The sequence below is a fragment of the Nerophis ophidion genome, linkage group LG22 (assembly GCF_033978795.1).
Source record: "Nerophis ophidion isolate RoL-2023_Sa linkage group LG22, RoL_Noph_v1.0, whole genome shotgun sequence".
NCBI classification, from domain to species: Eukaryota; Metazoa; Chordata; class Actinopteri; order Syngnathiformes; family Syngnathidae; genus Nerophis; species Nerophis ophidion.
The window spans coordinates 23,444,197-23,459,196 of NC_084632.1; the positions used below are offsets into that span (position 1 = coordinate 23,444,197).

General features: G+C 40.9%; 1 protein-coding gene across 3 annotated transcripts in view; it reads left to right on the forward strand.

Moving 5' to 3' along the window:
- mllt1a (MLLT1 super elongation complex subunit a) overlaps nucleotides 1-15,000 on the forward strand; it is a 52,049-nt gene that overhangs the window by 15,146 nt on the left and 21,903 nt on the right. For all 3 annotated transcript variants that reach the window (XM_061883537.1, XM_061883538.1, XM_061883539.1), the window contains exons 2-5: nucleotides 4,225-4,405; nucleotides 6,670-6,752; nucleotides 11,827-11,970; nucleotides 12,101-12,226. In XM_061883537.1, coding sequence (XP_061739521.1) covers nucleotides 4,225-4,405; nucleotides 6,670-6,752; nucleotides 11,827-11,970; nucleotides 12,101-12,226 — 534 coding nt within the window. The remainder of the gene's footprint in view (nucleotides 1-4,224; nucleotides 4,406-6,669; nucleotides 6,753-11,826; nucleotides 11,971-12,100; nucleotides 12,227-15,000) is intronic.

A 15,000-nucleotide genomic window follows, 5' to 3' on the forward strand; every position in this document is an offset into this window, starting at 1 on the left:
GCACTTTAATTTAGTGTTGTTTAGATATGTCATCTTATTGAAATAATGCACAAAAGTGCACATAAAGTGCACTAATAGCTTGTTTTAAAATGTTTAAAATCTTGCACTTTCTGTTTTGAAATGACATGAATGTTTTTGCCACTGCTTATAAACTGTTTAATAAATACACTTTTAGTAAATAGACTTAATTGTGGTTTCCCTCTCTGCATGAACGTTTAAAATGAGCATAAATTAATGCAGTATGAACAGAATGTTTTAATGTAGACACATAGAATCATACTGCTGTGATTATATGCAACAGGTGTTCATTGAAGGCTAAGGCAAAATATCGAGATATATATTGTGTATCGTGATATGTCTTAAAAATATTGAGATATTAATAAAAGGCCATATCGCCCAGCCATAACTCCTCGTGGTGATAGGCTAAAAGGTTTAAACTAAAATATTCCCACAATGGTGGGTTGGCATTTGGTTATGTGATCATTTTGTCCATGTTAGCTATTACATGCTAACGGGCCAGTGGCCCCGCCCGTCCGCATAACGAGTCAAAGACACTTAATGAGGACACACGCCTTCAACCCCTTCTGTTCATTCCGACATGGCACAGGCGCGTGTAGCCGCTTAAAGTGACAAAAGCGTGAATGTTCCTTAACCATGCACATGGCGATTTATCGACGCTAGAAAACTTGCTGGCTTCATTTTCATTTATCGTCCGTTAATTGACTTATCAAATATCGCCCCAGAGCTATTGATTGGTATTTGTATCGGCCACTCTTACTCATGGATGATCTGAATCGGCGGCATAAATCCCTGATCTGACAGTGGTACTGTAAACGGACCCAAAGAATAGAGCCGGGCTACAGTCTGATGACAGATAATACGCAGTTTTGTAACATTTAGCATGTGCTAAATGTGTATTTAGTGCACTGTCTCATATAAAGCTTGTCTTAAGCAGCCACACAAAAATGTTTACTTAGTACTTTACTTAGTATTTAGTTTTGCTGCCTCTGTGTGTCACTGTGCAACCAGACACCATTCCAAACTGGACCGCTGAATTGATCCGGTGAAAAAGTGACTCTTTGGCACTGTTGATAACCGTACATCCTGAAGTGCTTGTCAATCATGCAAGATGGCTGGTCAAGGTGGCAGCACCAGTTCACTTTATGCCTGAGAATGCAGCTGTTTTCTTTGTCACGAGACTTGTGTGCACGAGCAATGCGGTTCTAATATCAGGATGATTGGTCTTGTAGCCTGTCTCTCTCACACACACACACACACACACACACACACACACACACACACACACACACACACACACACACACACACACACACACACACACACACACACACACACACAGACACACACCTTTATTACCAATTTCCTGATTTTCTTTTTCTTGTGTGACAGGTAACCACACACTTCTATCATTGATGAGGAGCAAAGCCTTTGAACAATATATAGGCCTTCCTCCCATGTTGAAACAATTTGTGGTCAATTTGTCCACTTTATTTTGGGCATTTTGGGCTCAAATTATTCTCATTTTGTAAAATATTCTAGGTGGTGGCTCGGTTGCATGTTTGCTTTCTGGAGCAGAGTGAGGGTGGTTCTGGTGGTTACTGGGGCTCCATGCTAGGGTGTGGTGGAGTCTTTAAGGGCATTAGAGCCACAGAATGGTCAAGCAGTGTGCCAGGTGTGTGTGTTTGTATGCATGCATGTGTGTCAGTGAAGGGAGTGATCATCTCAATCTCAACTCTTCTAATCCCTCCTACTCAATCCTGCTGCTGAAGCCAAATTTTTACATTCTTCTCCCCTTCCTTGAAGATAAGGTGACTCGATGTTGCTTATCATGTCACGACACTATGTACTGTACATACGCTTCTGTCATACCAGTCTGCTATCATTTGCTTGTCCCGTTGGTGTCATTGTTCTTGGCTGAGAAAGATATCCCAGCAATGTGCTTTCCCCTCTGGGCAAATCTTTGGAGATCTACCGGCTCAGGCAGCCAATCAACTCCCATTCCACTCCACTCCATTCCACTGGGAGTGGGAGACGCCATTTTATTGGCCTGTATTCACATGCTTCCCATGGGAATCAGGCTACCTTCAGCACAAACATTTACAATTATTTTTATTAACAGTGGAACCCAGTCCCTTCAGGGACATTGCTGAACCGCTAATTCATACAAATTGAGAGTTTATCTTTTCACGTGACGGAGGAAGGGTAATTGAATTAGTTAGTTCCAAGGTCAAACTGTCATTATCATAAAACCTTTTACTGACTTCGCAATGTTTTAGGGACATTTTCACATTACAAAGCCTCAATGTCATTAGTGATCTGTATTTTTTTCTTCAAACGTGCGCTAATTAATCAGTTGTTGGTTTATTTACTGTCTAAACCAGAGGTCTTCAACAGTAGCCTGCAGATATAACGCAGAAGGGCGATTTTTAAAAATATATATTTTTTATATTTCCTCTCTCAAATTTTCCACTAATGTTAATTAGTGCTCTAGTTTCCAGCTAGCGATTAGTGTGTTAGTTGAACGCTAGCATTTTGCTGCAGTTTTCAGCTAGTAATTAGCGCGCCAGTTGCCAAATTGTGATTATTGCATGAGATGGCAGTTAGTGATGAGCGCACTAGTTGCTACCTAGCGAGAAGCAAGCTAATTGCCAGCTGGCGATTATAGCTGTTATTGGTACAATAATTTTATTTGAATATCATTAGTATTGCACAATTGCGAGGTATCTTTATGGCCAGATTAATGTAAAAGGCAATCAACATTTCAGAGAAAATGTAAATGTAGGGGGTCCTCACTTGTCTCCATCAGTTTTGGGGTCATCAGGCTGGAAAACGTTTAACTCCCGGTCTAAACCAATATTATTAATTTATTTTCAAACGCAATAAACTCATATTTCTCTTTTTTCTGCATTGTAATTGGAAGGTCAACAACTTGTAATTATCCTAAATAAGTAAGCAATAAAAAATAACATGGACTCTCAATCTCTGTTTGAAAAATTTGTACATTGAGAAATATTGAACATCTCATTATGCTCTTTTTCCCCAGTTTGCAACACAGTGTGATTAACGAATTAGTAATACTTGCTTGTTTGTCCTGTCCTTGTTGATGGCCTCATCTTTCTCACTCAAGTTTTTGCAATTATCTTTATTCCTCCTAATTATGCTCTGATTCTTTGTACTCCTTTTCGGAGATGTTGTAATGAGAAAGTGGAAAAATATGTTGTATGCATGTTCAAAATAAACTAAAACCCTAATTTTGGTACCTTGCAGTGATTCTCACTAGCGAATAGCGACTAGCGAGGCTCAGTTTTGAGGATCTTGAATTTGTAAGCGAGTTTTTAAGCCTCCGCCTACTGAAACAAAGATTGTGGATGACTGACATAGTTATCGAGTTCACTTTCATGTATCGTTCGATTAATTGATTTATTGACAGCCCAAACATTATGAATCATGATTTTTCTGCTTAAAAGTGAGATCCCGATACTCCGGGGCAATTTGTTACACACATACTTTGTTCAAGGCTTCACGTTTTGATGTAATCAAACTTTTTGTCATCATCATTAATGTGTGAATCCCACAATTATTATTAGACTTCTTTGTCTTTTGATGGTCTTTATGTTGTTGTTCATGCGAATTTGACGGGGTTCAAAGACGTTTGATGGGCGACTTTCTAAACAGAAAGTAATAGAAAAGCTGAAAAAAAATCCATCCATTTTCTACCGCTTGTCCATATCTAAAACATGGTTTGGAAAAGAAAAGTTAATTAAGTGATGGAATCGCTAAAAATAGCAAGTGAGCCTGAGTGGTAGCATCGGTTGTCAGTGGGCAGGACCAGGGCAGCGGAGCCAACATTTGAATAAAATGTCAGTGGTTTTTTTTGTGATTTTACTCGTTAAGTACATTTCAAAATGGAAATCCCAACATTTTTGCGTACAGCTCTCGTGTTAATTATGACATGTAATCGTTTTTTTGGCGAAAGCGGTCGCATTAGAATGTACAAAAGACCCAGCTGAATAAACTTGACATTTATTTGGCCTTGCTGCGGTCATTAAAGTATGCAAAAATTTGGGAGCACTAGTGGCATGTTTTGATTGGACGTCTCCTACATGTTCTCGGGGTCTGTTTCTTCTCTTCCTGACCTTGCACTTCCATTTCTTTCAAGTTCAAAGTTTCAAATGTTGACAGCTACTGTATTTGTGTTTTCAGTGCACAGTGCAGGTGAAGCTGGAGTTGGGCCACAGAGCTCAGCTGAGGAAGAAGGTAACATCAGAAGGTTTCACCCATGACTGGATGGTTTTTGTTCGAGGGCCAGAGAATGGCGACATCCAGCACTTTGTAGACAAGGTTGTCTTCCGCCTGCATGAGAGCTTCCCAAAACCTAAGAGAGGTATGATGGTCATAACATTACATTATTCCTATTTTCTCTAGATAAGTCAGATTTTTTAAAGAATGGTTTGGTGCCTTTCTTTTATAGTAATACTGGTACTTCGCGGTTTTGGATGACAAAACATGTTTTATCTCACGTTACTGTATTTGATGTTTGTGGCTGAACAGGATCATCTCAGAACATCTGTAACCTACTATTGTCCGGGAAGATAAATGTAGTAAAAGTGTAAACCTGCAAGTAGTAATTGCTATCAAATTCTGTACTTTTATAGATCGCTACCAAATTCCGTCAGCACTACAGAGTACTGATTCACATGAAATCAAATGGTACCAATTTTCGACATCTGGGTTGCACTTGCTATCACGATCGATTGCGTACTTGGCACCGGCTCAAGCACTTGGCGGGCAAACAGGCGTATTCGTAGCGAAATCCCTCTCGGTCAGGGGTCACCAACGCGGTGCCCACGAGCACCAGGTCGCCCGTAAGGACCGGATGAGTCGCCCGCTGGCCTGTACTAAAAATAGCTCAAATAGGAGCACTTACCAGTGAGCTGCCTCTATTTTTTAAAGTATATTTATTTACTAGCAAGCTGGTCTCGCTTTGTTCGACATTTTTAATTCTGAGAGACAAAACTCAAATAGAATTTAAAAATCCAAGAAAATATTTTAAAGACTTGGTCTTCACTTGTTTAAATAAATTCTTTTATTTTTTTACTTTGCTTCTTATAATTTTCAGAAAGACAATTTTAGAGAAAAAATACAACCTTAAAAATGATTTTAGGATTTTTAAACACATATACCTTTTTACCTTTTAAATTCCTTCCTCTTCTTTCCTGACAATATAAATCAATGTTCAAGTAAATTTACTTTTTTATTGTATAGAATAATATATACATTTTATTTTAATTCTTCATTTAAGCTTCTGTTTTTTCGACGAAGAATATTTGTGAAATATTTTTTCAAACTTATTATGATTAAAATTCAAAAAATTTATTCTGGCAATTCTAGAATATCTGTAAAATCAAATTTAAATCTTATTTCAAAGTCTTTTGAATTTCTTTTAAAATTTTTGTTCTGGAAAATCTAGAAGAAATAATGATTTGTCTTTGTTAGAAATATAGCTTTGTCCAATTTGTTATATATTCTAACAAGTGCAGATTGGATTTTAACCAAATAAAACATGTCATCAAAATTCTAAAGTTAATCTTAATCAGGAAAAAATACTAATGATGTTTCACAATTTTTAAAAATGTTTTCCCCCAAAAAGATTCGAATTAGCTAGTTTTTCCATTCATTTTTTTGTTGTTGAATTTTAAAGAGTCGAAATTGAAGATAAACTATGTTTCAAAATGTAATTTTAATTTTTTTCGTGTTTTCTCATCTTTTAAACCGTTCAATTAAGTGTTTTTTTCATCATTTTTTCTCGACAAAAAACCTTCCGTAGGAGGAAAAAAAATGTACAGCGGAATGACGGACAGAAATACCCATTTTTTTTATATATATAGATTTATTTATTAAAGGTAAATTGAGCAAATTGGCTATTTCTGGCAATTCATTTGTGTATCAAACTGGTAGCCCTTTGCATTAATCAGTACCCAAGACGTAGCTCTTGGTTTCAAAAAGGTTGGTGACCCCTGCTCTAGGTAATGTTTTCATGTGCAAATCAAGCATACCCACAGGAAAGCGCTTGAATAAAAGGCTCCATTTTTAATGTTAGCTCAATGTTAGTTTATGTTGGAAAATTCCATATACATGCTACTGATTAGCATCAGTGATTTTACAACTCCAGATTTGGCAAAAATACTTATAAGACGCATGTTACAGTTCAACTGCTGGTGTGTAATAAGCACAAACAACTTACAAACACTTGGTAGGTTTCAACAAAAGGCAAAACTGGGTTGGACAAAAAAAATAATGCTAACTTACAAATGAGACTCAGAAGTGTAGAAAAACAACTAGACAACACGGTTATCATTATATGTCTGGTCGAGGGGTTTTATTGTTAAACAAATTAACATTCATCACCTTATTTACACACACAAATACCATAATTTTGTACCAATTCCAAGGTACCGGTAATTAATACCGTATCAGTTCAAATGTGAAAGGTACTCATCACTACCTGCAAGATCTATTACACTTTATGTTAAAAAAAAAAAAAAAAAAATGCGTGTGTTTTTGTGTCTTACCAATACATCCACAACCTATCTTTTACACAAAAATAGCTTTAGGATGATTTTTGCTCTAACAGTTGTTTGTTTCCAGTATGCAAGGAGCCTCCGTACAAAGTGGAGGAGTCAGGCTACGCAGGTTTCCTCATGCTTATTGAGGTTTACTTCAAAAACAGGGTGAGAAAAATATTACATTTTTTTTCAAAAAGTGGCAAATGTTGCATTACGCAATGTGTCTGTTTTATTCTGTGTTTTTACTCCCTTATTCATACAGAGAATGTAATTTGATGCTGAAAATAACTACGGTACATGGAGCTGTTATGTATTGATGTATTAACTTGGGCCTCTGCATTCATATACTATTAACTGTCTATACAAACAGGAGGAATCTACCCTTGGTAACTCAATGAAGTGGTTAACTTTGTTAACAGACACTATTTTCCTTTTATGCGAAGTTCAGGGAAGCATGTTACTGCTGAAGACAGAAAAAATGTGGTTATTTAAGTGCATGCACCTATCAGAACCTTTTAGGGTTACACCAGGGCGTCCAAACTTTTTCCACCAAGAGCCCCAAACTGAAAAGTCAAAGCATGCGGGGGCATATTGATAGTTTTTATTTTGTTTAAAAAATGCTAAAAAAAAACTGTGTATATATATTTGAATATATAACTTTCTGTGTCACCTTTGTTTAATAGGTGAAAAAGTATATTATTATCAGTTGTTAGTATTATCAATTCTGCTTTTTCTCATTACATTACATCTTCGCTCTTTTTTTCTCCCTTTTTTTTTTTACTGGCGATGTTTTTTCTGACAATATCCTGCAAGCCAACAAAACTCAAGCTATGGGTTGCAAAAAGCCCCTTAACAATTCCAGCGTCTTCTTATGACAACATATATTTTTGCTTTTTATTTTTTACGGTTTTAATGTTGTTTTTTATTTTATTTTCGACAAGATCTAGCGGGCCTACAAAACTGGATCTGCAAGCTGCAAATGGCTCTCGTCCCTCACTTTGGACAACCCTGAGTTATTACATCAACAATAAAAATTTTTCTCATTACATTATACATTTATGCTCTTTTTTTCTTTAATTTTTACTGGTTTTATTAGATTTTATTTAGACAATATGTTGTGGGCGGCAGGCTACACTTTGGATATTATTAGTATCAAAATATGATACTGGGGGTTTTCATGCCCCCTGGTAGGGTCTCCCAAGACAAACAGGTCCTAGGTGAGTGATCAGACAAAGAGCAGCTCAAAGACTTCAATGGAATTACAACGAAATGAACCCAGATTTCCCTCGCCCGGACGTGGGTCACCGGGGCCCCGCTCTGGAGCCAGGCCCGGAGTTGGGGCACGATGGCGAGCGCCTGGTGGTCGGGCCTGTTCCCATGGGGCCCGGCCGGGCACAGCCCGAAGAGGCAACGTGGGTCATCCCTCCAATGGGCTCACCACTCATAGGAGGGGCCATAGAGGTCGGGTGCATTGTGAGCTGGGCGGCAGCCGAAGGCAGGGCACTTGGCGGTCCGATCCTCGGCTACAGAAGCTAGCTCTTGGGACGTGGAACGTCACCTCACTGGGGGGGAAGGAGCCTGAGCTAGTGCGCGAGGTAGAGAAGTTCCGGCTGGATATAGTCGGACTCACCTCGACGCACAGCAAGGGCTCTGGAACCAGTTCTCTCGAGAGGGACTGGACCCTCTTCCACTCTGGCGTTGCCGGCAGTGAGAGGCGACGGGCTGGGGTGGCAATTCTGGTTGCCCCCCGGCTCAAAGCCTGTACGTTTGAGTTCAACCCAGTGGACGAGAGGGTAGCTTCCCTTCGCCTTCGGGTGGGGGGACGGATCCTGACTGTTGTTTGTGCTTACGCACCAAACAGCAGTTCAGAATACCCACCCTTTTTGGGTACACTCGAGGGAGTACTGGAAAGTGCTCCTCCGGGTGATTCCCTTGTCCTACTGGGAGACTTCAACGCTCATGTTGGCAACGACAGTGAAACCTGGAGAGGCGTGATTGGGAAGAATGGTCGCCCGGATCTAAACCCGAGTGGTGTTTTGTTATTGGACTTTTGTGCTCGTCACAGTTTGTCGATAACAAACACCATGTTCAAACATAAGGGTGTCCATATGTGCACTTGGCACCAGGACACCCTAGGCCGCAGCTCCATGATCGACTTTGTAGTTGTGTCATCGGATTTGCGGCCTTATGTTTTGGACACTCGGGTGAAGAGAGGGGCGGAGCTTTCTACCGATCACCACCTGGTGGTGAGTTGGCTGCGATGGTGGGGGAGGATGCCGGACAGACCTGGCAGGCCCAAGCGCATTGTGAGGGTCTGCTGGGAACGTCTGGCAGAGTCTCCTGTCAGAGAGAGTTTCAATTCACACCTCCGGGAGAACTTTGAACATGTCACGAGGGAGGTGCGGGACATTGAGTCCGAGTGGACCATGTTCCGAACCTCTATTGTCGAGGCGGCTGATTGGAGCTGTGGCCGCAAGGTTGTTGGTGCCTGTCGTGGCGGTAATCCCAGAACCCGTTGGTGGACACCAGCAGTGAGGGATGCCGTCAAGCTGAAGAAGGAGTCCTATCGGGTTCTTTTGGCTCATAGGACTCCGGAGGCAGTGGACGGGTACCGACGGGCCAAGCGGTGTGCAGCTTTAGCGGTCGCGGAGGCAAAAACTCGGACATGGGAAGAGTTCGGGGAAGCCATGGAAAACGACTTCCGGACGGCTTCGAAGCGATTCTGGACCACCATACGGCGCCTCAGGAAGGGGAAGCAGTGCACTATCAACACCGTGTATGGTGCGGATGGTGTTCTGCTGACTTCGACTGCGGATGTTGTGGATCGGTGGAGGGAATACTTCGAAGACCTCCTCAATCCCACCAACACGTCTTTCTTTGAGGAAGCGGTGCCTGGGGAATCTGTAGTGGACTCTCCTATTTCTGGGGCTGAGGTCGCTGAGGTAGTTAAAAAGCTCCTCGGCGGCAAGGCCCCGGGGGTGGATGAGATCCGCCCGGAGTTCCTTAAGGCTCTGGATGCTGTGGGGCTGTCTTGGTTGACAAGACTCTGCAGCATCGCGTGGACATCGGGGGCGGTACCTCTGGATTGGCAGACCGGGGTGGTGGTCCCTCTCTTTAAGAAGGGGGACCGGAGGGTGTGTTCCAACTATCGTGGGATCACACTCCTCAGCCTTCCCGGTAAGGTTTATTCAGGTGTACTGGAGAGGAGGCTTCGCCGGATAGTCGAACCTCGGATTCAGGAGGAACAGTGTGGTTTTCGTCCTGGTCGTGGAACTGTGGACCAGCTCTATACTCTCGGCAGGGTTCTTGAGGGTGCATGGGAGTTTGCCCAACCAGTCTACATGTGCTTTGTGGACTTGGAGAAGGCATTCGACCGTGTCCCTCGGGAAGTCCTGTGGGGAGTGCTCAGAGAGTATGGGGTATCGGAATGTCTTATTGTGGCAGTCCGCTCCCTGTATGATCAGTGTCAGAGCTTGGTCCGCATTGCTGGCAGTAAGTCGGACACGTTTCCAGTGAAGGTTGGACTCCGCCAAGGCTGTCCTTTGTCACCGATTCTGTTCATAACTTTTATGGACAGAATTTCTAGGCGCAGTCAAGGCGTTGAGGGGTTCCGGTTTGGTGGCCACGGGATTAGGTCTCTGCTTTTTGCAGATGATGTAGTCCTGATGGCTTCATCTGGCCGGGATCTTCAGCTCTCACTGGATCGGTTCGCAGCCGAGTGTGAAGCGACTGGAATGAGAATCAGCACCTCCAAGTCCGAGTCCATGGTTCTCGCCCGGAAAAGGGTGGAGTGCCATCTCCGGGTTGGGGAGGAGACCCTGCCCCAAGTGGAGGAGTTCAAGTACCTAGGAGTCTTGTTCACGAGTGGGGGAAGAGTGGATCGTGAGATCGACAGGCGGATCGGTGCGGCGTCTTCAGTAATGCGGACGTTGTATCGATCCGTTGTGGTGAAGAAGGAGCTGAGCCGGAAGGCAAAGCTCTCAATTTACCGGTCGATCTACGTTCCCATCCTCACCTATGGTCATGAGCTTTGGGTCATGACCGAAAGGATAAGATCACGGGTACAAGCGGCCGAAATGAGTTTCCTCCGCCGGGTGGCGGGGCTCTCCCTTAGAGATAGGGTGAGAAGCTCTGCCATCCGGGAGGAGCTCAACGTAAAGCCGCTGCTCCTCCACATCGAGAGGAGCCAGATGAGGTGGTTCGGGCATCTGGTCAGGATGCCACCCGAACGCCTCCCTAGGGATGTGTTTAGGGCACGTCCAGCTGGTAGGAGGCCACGGGGAAGACCCAGGAACCGTTGGAAAGACTATGTCTCCCGGCTGGCCTGGGAACGCCTCGGGATCCCCCGGGAAGAGCTAGACGAAGTGGCTGGAGATAGGGAAGTCTGGGCTTCCCTGCTTAGGCTGCTGCCCCCGCGACCCGACCTCGGATAAGCGGAAGATGATGGATGGATGGATATGAGCTTTTTCTCATGACATATTTTTGCTCTTTTTTTCTTACATGTTTTACTGTTGTTTTTTGTAAAATTTTACTTAGACAGTATGTTGCAGGCCAACAAAACTCGAGCTGTGGGCCGCAAATGGTTCCCGAGCTGCACTTTGGACACCCCTGAGTTATTAGTATCAATATTTCACATATTTCTCGTGACATTATTTAGTGTTGCCCTTTTTTCCTAAATTTTTTTCGTTTTTTAATTTGATTTTATTTCGATAACATGATGCTGGTTAACAAAACTGGAGCTGTGGGCTGCAAATAGCCCTCTGCTGCACTTTGGACATCCCTGAATTATTAGTATCAAAATTTTACCTATTTCTCAGGACATTTTGTATTTTTACACTTTTGTTTTACTTTTTTACTTTTACTTTGTTTGATTTTATTTTGACAGTATGTTGCGGGCTGACAAAACTGGAGTTGCCGCATTTTGGACACCTCTCAGTTAATCAATGGACCGGGCATGCTAGAGTATTCCATGTATTGGTTCATATAAATAAACAAATGTCCCCTTACAAGATAATGCTGAAGGTTTCACTGCTGTAGACGTGGGCTGTATTTAAACACATTGTCTGTCAAATGAAGACATTTTTCTATGAAAATACACAAAATCCAGATGTTTGTGTAAAGCATTACTGTTGGCACAGAATAGTTCTACAATCAGTCACACACCTCCCAAATTGTATTAGTGTGCCACCCTCACTTCACGTTTGTCGTTTTGACTGACTTTAAGCTTGAAATTGTTTAGGAGGAGCCAAAAAAGGTGTGTTTCAACTATGACCTATTCCTAAATCTGGAAGGAAACCCACCGGTCAACCACCTTCGCTGTGAGAAGCTCACCTTCAACAACCCCACCAAAGATTTCAGGAAAAAGCTGATCAAAGCTGGAGGGGTGAGGCTACTGCACACACTTTTATGTGCTATTAGTAATGTATGTACCCTTGATAACTATTTGTCTTTGGTTAAAATGCTTAAGATAATTAGATTTTACTATAATCTGCAATCATCCTCTCTTTGTTCAGGTACTGGTGGTTCCAGAGGTGGCTGAAGCGGTGTCAAGGCCTAGTCCAGACTACCCAATCCTGCCCACCATCCCCCTCTCAGCATTCTCAGATCCCAAGAAGACCAAGTCCTCTCATGTGTCAAAGGTTGGTTTTGCTGCCAAGACACCACTATTTATTTTACAGGCACTCAAGCTTTCGCCTTCCTTTGATCTACAAATCTAGCTTGATGAAAACACAAATGTAAAAAAAGAAAACAAAATATTTGTTTAATTATTTCTACTATTATTCAACTTGATTTCCATTCTTTTTTCAGAATTTCCCTTATGGAATAAAGTGCCGATTGTCTTTGTTGTATGCCCTTTAACCATCAGATCTACTCTCCAAGTAGGCTGACTCAACCCCTAATTGTTACCAACTGTGGTTTAAAATTGACATGCATGTTGTATTAGTCAGCCCGCTTATCTTCCACAAGAACATATGAACACGTCCTGCTTTATGTGTTTCCTTGGTTCAACCTATTGCAGATGATACATTTTAGTTTTCATTAGGGATGAGCGATATGGCTTTTAATCCATATTGGGATATACTGTATATTGCGGCATCTTGCAATAGCAATATACATCACAACACTGTGTATTATTTGGCATATAAATGATTAAAAAAACATTTCATAACAAGTTAAAAGGTTTTCAACTTAGCTGCTGACAAATGCAGTAACATGTTGCATCATTTCCAGATGTATTATTTTCTCAAGACTGTTACTAATATACTTGGTAATTTACTGATAATATCTGGTTACTTTTTATTGTAACAATAATTTGTCTACATTTCTGTTAAAATGCAAAAAGCCCTTATTTTTCTGTTGTTTGGATATTTTACATCAGTTTTGTCTGTTACTACAAGTTTGGGTCTAAATTTAATACCAAGTTGTTATATGTTCTTTCTTTGAAAAAACTCAAAAAAACGATAATTCAAGGTTGATAAACTTTTGATCACAATTATAGTCAGACAAAAATGCAGCATGTAACAATAGCAATGAAATATTCAGATAATTATCTTATTCCCTTTTTACATACAAAAGTGTATAACAGACAATAGTGCAAAATAGTTAAAATCTAAACATACTATTGACTTTTATTTCCTCAGTTTTTGAACCGTAACACAAATAACAAAACAATTTTGTGATAACAAAAAATATCAAAGTATTAATTGGATCAACTAATAACTGATGATACTATACTTGGTATCATTGTCTAGATTTGTATTTTCCGCCCAACCTTTTTTTTTTTATTCAAGAGCTTCAGCTCAGCAGCTCGCTTTGCTTTTTGTATCCTCCTGTCGCTATTCCTTGTTCTTTAGTTATCCAACGACTTGTAAGAAACAGTTTATTTGCTGCCATTGAGGCTAGGGTTATAAATTTAGAAGCAACTTCTTACTGTGATGGCACATTAGTTTTGTGCGAGGACGCTACAATGCGTTGAGGAAGCTATGACTATACAGCGCACTGGTATTTAAGCCACACCCACCAAATTTTAGAAGAAAAAAATATTTTTCATATAAGGCGCACTGCCGGTGAGCGGGTCTATTCTATATTGATTCTATATTGGTAACAGTAATTTTTAGCGCTTCCATAGTGAGTCTACTGACAGATATAAGTTAGAACTGTACATTACTTTACATTAGAAATGGCAACAGCATAGGTTGAATGCCCCACAACTAGAGGATAAAGAAAAAGAAGGTGCTTTTTAATAACAACAGCGTTGTGGCGGACTACAATGGTGGACACGTGCAAATTTTCGGGACGTACAAGAATGCAAATCCCATATACACATCAGCAGGAATCAATAGGTAAGAAAAATTGGTTTTGCATAATAGGTTGAAACAAAACGCTAGATATTTTGTCTAATAATAGGTGCCATTTTGGGGTCCTTAGACCATAATAATACCCCTATGTTAAAGCGCAGCACGTATGGACATACAGTAGTGGTAAATCGGCAACAATCCATTGTTTACCAAAGTTGTACTAAAACATTTTGACCAATTTTTTAGCGCTGTATATAATGTTCTATAATCTCAATAAAACATCAAATATTTGGGCTTGTTTGTTGGCGTCATCTTGCAATCCACACATATCTATTATGTGTGACTTCTATTTATTGGTCACACTTCCCATTACACCATGTACCAAATAAAATTGCTTTGAGGTCGGTAAGCACAACCAGAGTTAATTCGTACATTAGGCGCACTGGGTTGTAAGGCGCACCGTCAATTTTTGAGAAAATTAAAAGATTTCGCCTTAAAGTCCAAAAAATACCATAATAGTTTGTAACCCATGCCTGTCACATGGCAGTTAAACGGTTGATCAAACAAAACAGAAATTATTTTCATTGACCAAATAGCTGTGAAAGCTATCTCTCCAATCAGTTCATGAGACAAAAAAAACCAACAATGACATGTTGGTGATTATACGAAACTGAAACAATACAAAAAATTGCTATAGTAAGTTAATCATACTAACACAACCACTTGTAAACATGTAAGCATATTCACAAATGCTAATGACACTTGCTTGATTACATTACGATGGCACGTACACATATGCATGAAAACACTTCTACAGACATTACACGTGGGACTTTTTAAAAAGTATGAATTGTTCCAGCTGTATTGTAAAACTTGTAAACGTTGCTTGGGGGAATGAATGAGGAATCCTTTCAAGTAGGAATGGACAGTTATACTTCCAGTTCAAGGCACCAAACAGGAAGTAACATTTTTAACCCGCAAACTCGTTTAAAAGATGACGCCATCGCACAAACTATAATCCACCTTTTTAGCGTCTCTGTCTGTTGTCTATAAAAACTATTTGTTGAATACAAAACATTGTGGCTGTTGGCGAAGAAAAATCCATAAATTAGCCG